The 13,818-nt window shown below is 45.0% G+C and overlaps 1 protein-coding gene across 3 annotated transcripts in view; it reads right to left on the minus strand.

Moving 5' to 3' along the window:
- Positions 1–13,818, minus strand: part of PTPRU (protein tyrosine phosphatase receptor type U) — a 349,047-nt gene that overhangs the window by 37,422 nt on the left and 297,807 nt on the right. For all 3 annotated transcript variants that reach the window (XM_044434925.1, XM_044434924.1, XM_044434927.1), the window contains exons 18-23: positions 12,883–12,959; positions 6,309–6,345; positions 5,896–5,993; positions 5,668–5,784; positions 2,894–3,048; positions 1,344–1,479 (exon numbers count right to left, since the gene is read on the minus strand). In XM_044434925.1, coding sequence (XP_044290860.1) covers positions 1,344–1,479; positions 2,894–3,048; positions 5,668–5,784; positions 5,896–5,993; positions 6,309–6,345; positions 12,883–12,959 — 620 coding nt within the window. The remainder of the gene's footprint in view (positions 1–1,343; positions 1,480–2,893; positions 3,049–5,667; positions 5,785–5,895; positions 5,994–6,308; positions 6,346–12,882; positions 12,960–13,818) is intronic.

A 13,818-nucleotide genomic window follows, 5' to 3' on the forward strand; every position in this document is an offset into this window, starting at 1 on the left:
AGATGAAAGGAAGAAAAAGAATAGAAAATGAGACTGTGGGAAATGATCTTAAAACTTCTAAAAACATAATTATTAAAATAGGCTGGACTGAAAAGCCTCATCCCTGAAGATGGAAAACTGCAGCTTTTCTCCCCTCATGAGACCTTGAGTTTCAAAACTGAACTGTTGTACATGGTTTGCCAACAAATATCATGACAAAAAAGTGTGGTTTTCCCCATTATGAAAGCACCTTGCAGGCTGCAGGGTGCCCTGAAAACTCTTTCCCATGCAGAGGGTTGGGAGACATAAAAAGTGGGCTCATGATCTTGGCAATTGTGTGACCTTGATATATTGAAAAGAAATGGGGCCGTGCTTGAAGACACAACTGACAATTGTCCAGCCTCCACAGAATGGGAGAGGCTACAAAATATCAGGAGAGGGTGGGAGAATCTTCATTAAATTAATCCACTGGGGGTGCTGCTTTGCCAAAATTCTGCAGGCTAAACTTGACGTCCAAATGGTACAATGACATGCTTCAAGGACTTGAAAGGTTGTCACAAAGAGGAAGGCTGGGATCTCCTTTGGATCATCCCTGGACATGGAATAATGTGTTCAAGTTACAGGAAGCCTGATTCTGGCTAGATATCTGAAGTGTCCTGATTGTTAGAGCAGTATGACAATGGAGGTTGTGGGTTCTCCCACACTAGAAGCATTCAGCCATCTAAGAGGGATGGCTTAGTCTGGAGTCCTTCAGTGAGCAGTGGGTTGGATCCAATGGCCGTCTGGCCCCTTCCAATTCTCCTATTCTATGATTCTATGGTGTTTGGAGAATCTTCATGAACTTGAGTGTCTCTCATTTGCCCATGCCTAGTTTTGTGAAGCTGTATGTAAAGATCACTTGAACGTTGCCAGCTTGGTGTAGTGTTTGAAGTGCATTGTGCTGCCCAAGATGGGTAATGCAAATGAAGCTGAATTTCCTGGAAATTGGTTCTTTCATGTCCCTGCGGTTTTGATACCTCAGGTGCATTGGAAAGAGTCATAATGAAATGGAGCACTGCCATCGTGCTGAAGACTGTGCATCTGTTTCCAAGTGTAAATACATATATCTGTGGAACCAATGACCTGGCCTTCCCACAGCAGAGGCATTCAAGATGCGGCTGGGCAGCTCTCCATGAGGGATGCTTGAACTCTTTACTGAGCAGGAGGTTGGACCTGATGGCCTTCTTGGCCCTGTTCATCTCTACTATTCTATGGGCCATTCCCTTTTTGAATGTGGAACAAAGAGTACCACAAAAAGTACGGCAAGCAAAGAAAAAGAGTCCAAGGACCACATGGTACCATTTTCCCCTGCCCCCAAAGCTCACCTCTGTCTGTATCATGTTGATTCTCCGTGAGCAGAGTGTTTTCACACAGTTGTAAATGTCCACAACACCTTCACATTCGGCCATATCCAGCATCACATCAAGGACAATGTAGCAACCTGTCCTTCCTGTACCAGCGCTGCAGAAAGTCCGGGGTGGGGGGAACAGAACGACAGAGGCTGAAACACCAAAGCATGGTACTTCCTCCTCCTCACAGCAAAGTCATGCTAGCCCTGGTCTATCCAAACAAGCTAGGATCAGTATACCCAGTCTGAATGAACAAACCAGGCAGAATTTTCCTGCAAGAGTCCCTTCACAGAGATGCCTTAAAGAACCAGTTCTCCCTTCTATCTCTCTCTCTTTTGCAAGTACACACACACACACACAGAGAGAGAGAGAGAGAGAGAGAGAGAGAGAGAGAGAGAGAGAGAGAAACACAGCTGTTACAGACTGGATTTTTTTTTTTTTACAATCAGCCCCAGCCCTGGTTCACATTGACTTCCTGTACTGCAGCTTGCCTAGGCAGCTGACTCCAGGCTCCCCCTCGTCAGAGGATCTTCCCATCAAAGCCACCACAAAATCCCTAACGCAGCAAAGTGGAACCACTTCTCCCCCTTTCCACTCAGGTTCCAGCACTCAAATATACTAATTTCTGAGGCTGATGAATCACTTGCCATGATTATCAATGATTACAGGCTGGGGAAACTAATTATGCTTGTTGTCCCTGATGAATGAATACTGATGAAGCAATTGGTCAAAAGAAAAAGACGTGTGGGTGAACGTGTGTGTGTGTGTGTGTAGCAAGGAGAAATTCCCGAGCTTTCATCCATCAGTCCTTTCTTGTTTAGCGCAGAAAGAGCCCTGATACGCAAGGAATAGAGAATGCCTGCAAAGCATGGGTGGGAAGACGGTTCTGTGCCGTACCATAGCCCAAAGGCTGCTTTGCTAGCAAAAACTGAAGACCAGGTGTAAGAACACCAGTGCAACATCACGGAAGTCAGTTTCCAGCAGAGGAGCAACCAGAAATGCTTCAGTTCAGTGAAATTCTCCCAATATCACTTCAGTGATTGGAACATCTCACTCCTATTTTGGATGTGTTCAGATGGGGGAAAAGTGTGGATATAGAACAGGAAAAGGTGTGCTTTGCCCCCCAAAAGTGTGCACACTTTTGTTGACTATGCAAATTTTTAGTCTGCATTTTTAAAAGTGCATTTTTCAAAATGGTACACCTTTCTCAAATGGAATACAAGTTTCAGAAGTTGCAAACATTTTCAGAGAAGATGAAGTCCTGTTCAGATACCTTCCTGCCATTTGCCAGATAATATTCTACTCTTGGCTGGTTTGGGCCATGGAAGAAGGTTATGTCATTCTTGTTCTAATTGTTATTATTGCATACAAAGAGAACACAGCCCTCAACCTGATGCCCTCCGGACATGTTGGATTGCCATCCCATCATACCCAGCAACATGGCCATTAGCCAAAGCATTGCATACCTTGACATGTCATGTTATGGAAGCCCGTTGCTGTTGTTTATACACACACTGCCTCCTTACCTGCAGTGGATCACTATGGGTCCTGCATCAGGAGGTGTTGAAGCCTTCACCCTGCGGATGAATGCGAGGAGTCCAGTAGCATGGTAAGGCACACCATGTTCTGGCCACGATGTGAAGTGGAATTGCTTTACCTCGTGTCTTGCTGAGTAGCCCCTCTGCAAGAAGATGCGAGAGAGATATAGAGTAAGGGTTACAGACGTCCCCACCCCCTCAGGAGACTGAGGACAACACTTCCAGAATCCTTGTCATCCAATATTCTTCTTGGTTCTGGAGTTCCAAACTCTCTACTCCCTTTTCTAAATTCTAAACCCGAGTCATTAGTCATGCTGTTTAAAGCAGAATAGGGGGAACTCTGTTGAGCCACAATTACCATCGGCCCCAATTGGGGGTTGGTGGGGGTTGGAGTGCAACCACTTTTAGAGGGTCATGGTTTTCCCATCCCTGCTTTGAAGTCCTAAATAGCATTGGTCAGGATGCCTTAGGAACCAACATCATCTTGTACCAGCCTGGCCACTACCTAAGATTTGATGGAGGGATGTAGGTTTCCTCATTAATAGCTTCAGAATTTCTAGGTGGAGAAATCCCAGACCCCTGATTAAGGGGCCCTTCTCTAGACTGGAGTGGCAGTGAAGGCGTTGGAATGATTAGAAGCCAGCTATTTCCCCAAGGCTCTCAGGAACTCCACTTGTAACAAGGGTACGATTTAACATTCCTCCAGATGAGGGGAGTGGATTATAGTCCTGGGTGTCCCAAGACACCATCCAACTGCTCCATAATTGTCATGATGTTTTCAACTCCTGTCTTGTAGATGGAAATAATTGTCCTTTCCCTGTGTAGCTACATGGTGCTTAGCCTGAAATTAAACTTTCAAGAATGACCATATAAATAAAGGGCTGCCCTGAAATATTATTTACAAAGAGGGCGTCCTTCACTGAAAGAGTGTATATAACTAAAGAAAGCCCAGATGGTCAGATCTTGAGCACCAGGCTGCAATTCAGCAGAAGGGATTTGTATTTGTGTGTATTAAAGTGGCTTTTTAAACTAAGCAGCTGATGGTTTGGGACAGAGAATGGAAGCTCTCACAGAAATCTCTCTGCCCAGGAGAGAAGAAAGACTTTCACACAAACACAGAGCAGGGAACGTTTGTTCCACTTTTGTTCTACCTTAAGCTGCTCACCAGGAACAAGGAACCTTTTCTTATTATTACATCTCTATCCTCTCCTTCCCTGCCTTTTGTGAGGAATCAAAGGCAGCTTTCATGATGCTCCCCCTGTCCAAGTTATAAGAAGCAGCATGCTGGATTGGACCAAAGGTACATCTCATCCAGCACTTGGCAAACCAGCTGCCCACAGGATCCTTCAAGCAGGATGGGTGCAAGACCTCCTCCTGCCCAAGCTCCTCAGCAACTGGTGCATCCAAGCTTGCCTCTCTGTTAAAGAAGGCAGCACATAGCCACTGAGAGCCTCCCCCTTCATGAATCTGCCCAATCCCCTGTTTGTTATAGTTTAGTTGCAAAGTTGTGCCTGACCCATCACGACCCCATGGACAACATTTCTCCAGGCTCTCCTGTCCTCCACCATCCTTCGGAGTCCACCCAAGCCCATACCCACTGCCCCAGTGATTCCATCTGGCCACCTCATCCTCTGCCGTCCCCTTCTTCTTTTGCTGTCAATCATTCCCAGCATCAGAGTCTCCTCCTTTGAGTTGTTCCTTCTCATTAGGTGGCCAAAGTATTTAAGTTTCAATCCCCTGTTAAAGCCACCCAAATTGGTGGCCATCACCACTTCCCAGGGCAGTTTAATTATACACTGTGTGAAGAAGTACTTCCTTTAATCTGTCCTAAATCTCCCACCAAACAGCTTCATGGGGTGTCCCCAGGTTCCAATGGCATCCAGAAAAAGGCCTCCTTCCCCATTTTCTTCACAGCATGCATTATTGAAACACCTCTCTCCTGTCTCTCCTAATTCACCCTTTTTCTAAGTTGAACAGTCCCAATTGCCACTGCTGCTCCTCATGGGGAAGCTGCTCCAGCCCCCTGTTCAACTTTGTTGCCTTTCTCTGTATTTTTTTCAGTCCAATGATGTCCTTTTTCAAATAAGGTGACCAGAACTGAACACAATAGTCCAAGTGCAGCCAAACAATAGATTTATATAAGGGAAGTAAAATTTTGGCAGTTCTATTTTGTATTCCGTTCCTAAGAATGTCCTGCATGGAGTTTGTCTTTTTCACAGAAGCGGCACACTGGGCCGGCATTTTCATCAAGCTGCCCACTCCTACCCCAGGATCCCTTTCTCGGAACGACCTAGTGAAGCAGAGAGTGAGCGGTTGGCCCACGGTTGCACAGGACCAAGCATCCATGTTTGAAAGTGTAGACCTGCACAAGAGCACACTTCCAAAATCTCATTTTGCCCTCTCCCAAGCAACATTTCACACTCTAGCCTATGGGCTGCAGGAGGACCCACTTTTTGTTGGAGGAAAATACAACTACTCTTCAATTGGACCCAAATGAGTTCTTAAAATGTGCATTTTTCCTCAAAAGATAACCACATTGAGGAACATGGACAAAGCAAACTAAGAGTCAAGGAGAAATAGAAAGAACTTCAGTGAGCTTGACTATGACCCGTCCTTACACAGATCTCATTCACACATACAAACTGTCCCCAGCAGCCAAAACAGCAGGGATGAGATAGTATCTTCCACTCCTACTTGGATAACCAGCAACATAGCTACACAGAGGAGTGTGTCAAATTTGGAATCATGATGACAGAGCTTACCCTCTCGAGAGTGAATGTCCTCACCACGTATTCTGCCAGTGTTTCAGACTTCACCTGGGTGATTTTGATGTCTCTGTACATCTCTGAGTCGTCAGGCCAGTATTTGGAGCATTTGACCTGCAAGCAGCAACAAAACAGACCATCATGTGCATGAATGTGTGTGTACCCGAGTCCAAAAACATCCACCAGGAGCCTCTGGCGCAGTGCAAAACCGCAACGGTCTCTTACCCTTCCCACTTCCACCAGCTTTGTTATCATGACTATGCTGGAACAGTGCTCTTGCCACACCATCCTCCAGAAGTCGTAGACCATCTCCTGTTTGGGCCCTAGAGCACAGAGAGTGAGAGAACTCAATTGCAGAAGTAAAGGGAGCCATGGACCCATCAAAACATGGTGATGCTTGCAGCCACTTGTCTGCTGCCAGGCACACTGTGAGTGGCTTCAGACTGCTGAAGCAGGCACACCTGTGCCTTCACTGCCTGGGAGATGCTTTAGGGGTGGCAAGACTCCATGCCTCTTCTGGTGTTGCCTGCCCCCTACTCTTCCTAGGCAAGTAGGGGGAATGGAAGAGGAGGAAGAGGAGAAAGGGGACAGGGACATTGGAGTGTGATGGGCAAGAAGTAGATAGAAGAAAGGTTTACCTTGGGTGGCTATGAAGTGGTTGGATCTGTGATAACCCTGCGAAGGAATAAGAGGATCAGTTATGTCCTGATGGGGAAAAAATGGTGGAAACACCACTTGCATTCACTTAGAACACAATTTTCTTCATGTGCTCTGAAGTCTTCTTCTCTTACAAGCTGACCTCAAGGACTATTCCCCCCAGTGTAGTCTGAGCATGCAGAGAAAGGGCTGCCCAAACCCTGGAGAAGGTGGGGAGGAGCAGAGAGCATTGTTATTTCTTCATCTCCCTTTTTCAAACCACGTCCTTTCATCACTTGATGGTCTAAACATTTCCCATGGTGGAAGGGCAGTTCAAGATGGATGCACAGCCCAACAAAACCCTCAGCTGTGATCCCTCTGCCAGCAAAGTCTCTCAACCACATTTGCCTCCGAAGTATTTCCACGTTCTTTGTATCCCACTTTCCAGTCCCAAGCCTTGGATGCTTTCGGCTTTCTAGTTTCCTGCCCTTGCACCAGAATTTGTGCATCTGTGCTCAATTTGTGCAAACAGCAAAAAACAAAAAGCACACCACTAAAATGTCCTTTTTACAGACAGTGTTGGCTGCTCATATCCCCCAAATACACCCTCTTAGCTGTTCCTTTTGGCCATGAAAGTTCACCAAAGGAAAGGTTTGCATTTGCTCTCAAGGAGGTGCATGAATGTACTCAAGGAGTGCCCACTCCTGGTACGGCTGCATTGTGTGACACAGGACAGATGCGTGTCCATGCTGCCCCACTGTCTGGGCCACAGCAAGATACACGGAAACTAGCCGGGTGCAATGGTGACATGGAGAAACAATGCCAAGGGGTTCTTGCCGGTAGCGCCCTGGTGGGGCATGGATCTTGGCAGGTGTCCACCTACGCCTGCCCTCAACGCAGTCCCCAGCAGTCCCGATTCTGCCCAAGACCGCAAGGAACAGCAGCAAAGGAGCACTGCCTGCAGCCCCGCTGGTTGCAGAAGCCTCGCAGTCTTGTGTAATGGCTGTGAATGCCTTCGTTCCTCCAAGCCACTTAATGCTTCATTCATCCAAGCCACTTATTCCACACATTAGGAGCTCCTAACAGGGAAGCAGCAGCCCGAAAGAACAGAGGAAGATGTAACAAGGCCAGCAACCAATAATGCAGCAGGGAAGGCGCTGGCTTCAAAGCAGAGCACAAGGCTTCCCGTGTGGTTTGCACTCTCTCATTTCGCATTGTCTTGTAGAAGACGCTGCCTCCAGCAATGCAGAAAGGCCTGGCTGAAGATATCCTGCTCTCTCGGCCAGATGGAAAGGCCTGTTGTCTGGTCGGGGGAATGAATTCCATTTTGGAGAAGCACTTGGGGAGCGGGTTTGAGTGGTGGGTGTGGAAGGGCCAAAAATGTAGCTTAACACGCTAAGTGCCAGTCCCTAAGGAGATGAATTTCAAACTTTTTGAATGGACGAGAAAAATGCACAAAGGCCAGGTAACCATCAACTGACTGGTGGTCTGCAGCAAGGGGCCAGGAGGAAGGGGCATGGGCTTATCTTATCTGTTATGTTCCCTTCTCCAACCACTCCCAGCCTCTCAGTTTTTCAGTCTGGCCAGTCCCATCACGCTTCTTCTTTCTTCATTTTCTTCTGGGTCTTAGGCCTTCAGGAACCCATGCACACTGTGACATGGCCATCTAGGGAACCTCAAAAAGCTGGATTAGGACCTCAGCCCTGGGGTCCTGCAGCCCTGCTTTACCTCTTTTCCATAGGGATATCCAAGAAATCCACAGTGGATTGAATACGTTTGGAGTTCTCTGAATATGCTGCCGATTCCACAGCAGAACAGCGAATTCCAAGTCACATGGATTCTGTGGATTCCGAGACTGATTTTTCTCCAAGGGCTGGATTAGTGCCAATGTTCATTAGCCCTACGGTACCCTTGTGCAAATGCATGAATCGTCATCAGATAACGAGTGTGCATTAGCACAGATTGGCAAGTGCATGTTAGCACTAAGGCATTAGCAGTATTCTGAATTAGCACTGGAAAGAAATTCTGCTATTTAAAAATCTGATTCAATCAATGAGCAGACGCTGCAACCAGACAATCCACGAAACGCAGATGGAGCAGACTGAGCAACATCTGTACATGCGACTTTTGTCACTCCCCTCTTGAGACTTAGGTGGCCAATGCACTGCTCTGTTAACTGCCCCCCATCCGAACGATGCCTTTTGAACTAAGCTGCACGATCATATAAATCCTAGTGACTTTGTTAGAGCTCATTCCCAAGCAAACGAGTATCGGAATGCAGCCTTGGGGTCAATTAATTGTTAGCATCAGGAATGTGTAAACAAGTGAGTTTTTTTTAAAGTGTTCAAATATTATTTTCCATATTTATAATGTAAACTGTCCTTAAACACAGAAGCATTTTGAGTTAAAAAGGAAATGGAAATAAACAACAGATGAATGGTTAAGTTTCTGCTGGTTGCATAAAAGTCAAATCTAATGATCTGATAAATAATGGTGCAATTCTGTCTATATTTAGACAGAATAGGGGCCTACACTTTCCAGCTTTCTCCAGTGCTGGGAATGCTAGGACTTCTATCTAAATATGCATTGGATTGCACTCTTAATTACCTACAACTTGACTTACTATTTGGCACTATTTTTCTTCATAAGAATGAAAAGCTGTTGATAGTGCACTGAGAGCGAGGATTACCCAAGGCGTAATAGGTGCAATCATTTACGCTAGCAGTGAAATGGGATGGGAAACTAACTACTGGCATAGATCTATAAACTTTTGAAAGTAAATACCTCCTCACACACCAATACAAAATACATCTCTTTTAAGGGCACAGTCCAGCCAGTGCAAAGCATTTTCCGAACCCATGATTTCCAGTGGGAAAGCAGTACTGAGCACAATGCTTTGTGGCAGAACTGAAACCTTTGCTGTTGTAGCTACCCGTTGCCAAACAGACTTCTGCTGCCCAGCCTCTGCGAGAGGCTTCATCCCGTTATGTGCTTGTTCTGGAGGATACTTAGCACCAATAAGGCAAGTAGAGCACAGTTTGGTTGCTCACAGCTCTCAAATGAGCCATTTCTGCACAAAATGGTACCCAAGTCTGCTAACAATAGTAAAAGTTAAAAAGAGACTGTTAATTAAAACATAACAGAAAAGCAAATAAATTGAAAACACAATTAAGAACCATGTTATCTGGCACATACTACAGTGAAAAGCTGAGTCAGCATTTACTGGAAGACTTTTTCCTCAATAACATTTCTATGATATTTCTTTTTCTCCCTAGAAATGGGACTCCTCGCAGAATTTGCCCCAGATATTTTCTCCTATTTTGAGAAGGGACAGGACTGCTAATGGAAACTCACCACCCCCAAGAATCAGTTGGAGAATTTCTCCCCTTCCTGGAGGGGAATCCATTGCAATGGTTCTCCCAAGATTGTTTATCTACAAATAGGGTAGAGAATTTTAAGAGGCTATTTGCTCACGGCTCTGACTTGATATCCTCCTTCCCATGGTTTCCATCACCCCACTATGGCCTCACCATGCTAAGACCTTTCTCTCTTTGCTGAGCAATAGGCAGTTAGGAGATGCTACCCTAAATTCTGCCCAACCACCCTCGGGTGATGCTACATCAAGCACGCTGGGGCAATGTGGACCACTGGAAATTGTGCTTTTTAGTCAATGATTGCTGGTACCAGTTACAACAACGACTGGAAGGGGGCATTATGGTAGGACGGAGCCACAGCGGAAATTTTGCCCAGGGCCCTCTCGAGCTTGGAACTGACCATGGGGAGGGAATAGTAGAATTCTGTAGCCCTTAAAAGGACAAAAAAAAAGGAGTAGGCCCTTGCTTGCCTTTGCTGGTCTACAGTAAGAGTGTACCATTCAAATTGCCTGACATAAAACGTTCATGTTTCTATAACTAAAGCATACTGCATCAGTGCATTAATGGTAAAAAAAACAATTTTTGGCACACTTTCCAGTTGATATTTTCTTGTTGACCTATTCTCTGTTATCTTTTCCCTTTCATCTCTGCACCCCACAGCACTCTGGCCATGCCCAGGCATTCATTCTTTTAGAAAGGAGGGCATAAGGGGGCACTGGAACTGTGCCAAGCAATATGTTTGCAAACAATAGAACTGGTAAGCGAGTCAAGTTTGCTGCAGGCATTTGCTTGCTTGCTTGCTTGCTTGCTTGCTTGCTTGCTTATAGAAGGCAGGGTGTCTCCGTCAACATACTCACATAGTTGGCTGCCAGTTAGACCTTCAAACATCACATGCCAGGGTCAGGCAAGGGCTCTGTGAGGGCATTAAACTCAATGCTCCTATGGCGCCTCTGTGACCGGAAACCCGGATAACACCGGGATCGCAATCATGTACTCCATAAGCATGTTCAGCTGATTTAAAGCCCCTTTCAGACCTTCATAAATGGCTCCAGGAGGTGCAGCTAACAGCTAGGCGCACAGGAACACTGGGAGCAGGGCTTCCACGTTGCACCCATGTCCCCATCACCACTTCAGCCCTGCAAATGTCCAGGTGCGGGCCTACACAGGACTTAAGTGATGACAGCTTCTCTGGCTGAATCCCCATTTCTGGCTCAGCAAAGCAGCGGCAGCATCCTGACAGGACGTGGTCCTTTCATGGACACCACCCAAACCACGGGTAGCTATTCAGTGAGTGAATAATAGCGCAAAGATGGTGGAAGGGAGCAGGGATGCAAGACGTACTTACTTCTCGGTTAATCCGAATCTTAGCAAGCCCAATGGGACACAGTTCAAGAGAAAAAGAGATCAGAGACAGACAGATTAGTGAGACACAATCAAAAGATGATTAGACTGTTTAGTAGGGGGAGTGCATTATGCAACAGAAATGCGAACGGCAAGCACAGGGGCTGGGGATCAAGTGTGGCTCCTTTCACTTCACAATTGATCAAGGCAATCATGAACACTTTATAGGAAAATAAACATTCTCGGATAGCTGAAATATGTACCACAAACTCCATTCAAAATTTGATCCTGAGGTTCATATCTGAATTTTGAATGTGATGTTTGAACAGTGAGAGCTTTTCAACGTAACTGGTATCTTTTGATTTGGGCAAGTGTCAAAAATGAAATGAGCTATTAAATTTAGACTATTGCTAGAGTGCACACTGGAACTGTTATCAAATACCCACAGCTTCTTAACTATCAAAATCAAATTTGAACATCAAATTTAAAACATTGGAGTCAAATTTCATTGAATAAAATATAGATATCTATTGGAAAAATCTTCAAGTATTCAGGAAGTATCCAGAATTTTTGTATTAAAATTTGCAAATGAAACTTGGAAACAAATTAATTTCAGCCCTAGAACAAACTTTTTCAAATGCTTTGTATTAAAGTTGGCATTCAGGGACCACCTCAAAATGTTTTATTTTCTCTCTCTTTCTTTCAAAATCATGCATTAGCATGTATCAATTTATTTCTAGTCCATAATTGTTTATCCTGTGTTTATGTGTCTATTCCTGCCCAGTTCTACATTAATTTGCTTTTAAAACTTGGAATGCATGGAAACTTGCATTTAAATACATATTTGATCATGTTTTTCACGAACTAAGCATGTCTAAATATATTATCTGAAAAAATATATATTTGATATGCCTTTGAAGATGAAAACTGCATCACAAAATTCGGACAAGTGCAAAATCCAATTTGAACATTTATCCTGGAAGTATAGATGAGATCAAATCACATAAGAAGATCAAATTCCTCTGGCATCCCTGTTAGGGATGGGTAGAATGCCCTAGTTCTCTTCCTTTATTGTTTCACAAGTTTTATCTGTATATTGTCCTTATCCCTCTTAATTCTGGTTAACCGAAAAAATTCTGGAATGGAACATGGACAGTTAACCAGTTTTCTATTCCTTTCATTTTCTGGATTCTGCTCTGCCCCTTCGCAATTGGCTTGGGCAAATTACCCAAGTCTTTTCCATTTCCTTTTTCCTACGGAAGAATCTGAGTAATTGCCAAGTTGAACTGATGAAAGCTTTGAGAATCTCACCCATCTGCAGACACAACATGGATTGTATGGGCTGTGATAAAGATCCACTTATGCCTCTAATCCAGAGGTGGGCAACCCCATTTTCACCAGGTATTTTTGTCTAAGAGTCCTGTAAGCCCCAGCCAGCATGACAGATGCTAAGGGATTCTGGGAAGCATAGCCCAAAATATCCAGAGAGCATAAGGTGGCCTCTCTCTGCACTTTTTACTGTTGCACTGTAGCATTTTATTGTTAGAACAAATTCCACAGAGAGCAGGAGAAGACAGGAAGTGTTGGCCTTTGGAAATGAAGACGATCCCAAGGAAGAATAAGAATAAATACATACAATCAGGTTAGCATGGGGAGTAGAACTTCTAAGAGAGAGAGAGAGAGAAAGGAGAGAGGAGAGGAACATGGAAGACAAAAATGATTCTATATCACACAACCAAGAAGGTTTCTAACAGACAAGCAAACAACAGACAAACAAAAAACAAACCCCCCAAAACATGACTTTGAGGTTTTGCTAAACTGGAAGCTGTTGGTGAAATGGTCCTAGAATGGATGCACTTACATCAATGTAGTTGGCATTGATATAGTCTGAGTTGGGGTCACCAAGAAGGGGGTGGAGCTTAACTCGATGTCGGTCATCTGGAAACAAAATTAGATGTGTCTGTTAGTTCCGAGCAGGCAGAAAAACATTGAAAAGCCTTAAATCTCTCATCCCCGTACATTATATTTGGTGTGATTTTTTTTTCTCCTGTTATGAAGCGTGCGTGAGTTTTCAGGGGAGAAGGGGGATGGATGTTCTTGTGAAATCAAAGACTCCAGCACCGCAATTCAGCCTGGAGCTACAAGCCCTGTGTCTCCTCCCTCTAATACTGAGGGAGAGAATCTTTTTCAGCCTGGAGCTTTATTCCATCTTGGAGCTCTCAGGAGTCGCATTCCAGCAGTAGGCAGAACCAAAAAAAAATTGGGGTAGGGGGAAAAAAAACACCAAAAATGACTAGCATATTTAGCTTAAACCTCCTATTGCCTCAACCTCAGCATGTCAGTCTTTCACCAAAGGTGTGGAGGATGAAACAAGAGTCAGTAAGCCACCAATTTACCTAGCAGTCAGGTAAAGAGGGTGGAGGCATGGCATTCTGGAGATCCTAGAACACCAGGTTTGGTGCTCCAGTGGAACCTACACAGGAGAACCTTCTCCTGGTCTTCAACAGGCAGACTAATTTCCTGTCATTAACCTTTAATGGCAGGTTGAAACAATGCTGATCATGTTCCAGTCCTGAGCCACAGAGTTGCAGAAATGTCTGGCTTCTATGCATCAGCCTAGCCTGTGAGTCACCTGTGCTCAGCTGAAAAGGCATGGCCATGCGGCCAGATAGGTGACCACACGTGCAAGCAAGGCAGGGAGTCTGGACTCAGGGGGCTTTTAGGCCCCTTCCAACTATTCCATTCTAAGCATCCTTCTGCTCAAAACTGTAGCCTCCTCCTCCTTGCAGTGTGCCCC

Source organism: Varanus komodoensis, unplaced genomic scaffold (assembly GCF_004798865.1).
Source record: "Varanus komodoensis strain SLA01 unplaced genomic scaffold, ASM479886v1 scaffold29_1, whole genome shotgun sequence".
Classification (NCBI taxonomy): Eukaryota; Metazoa; Chordata; class Lepidosauria; order Squamata; family Varanidae; genus Varanus; species Varanus komodoensis.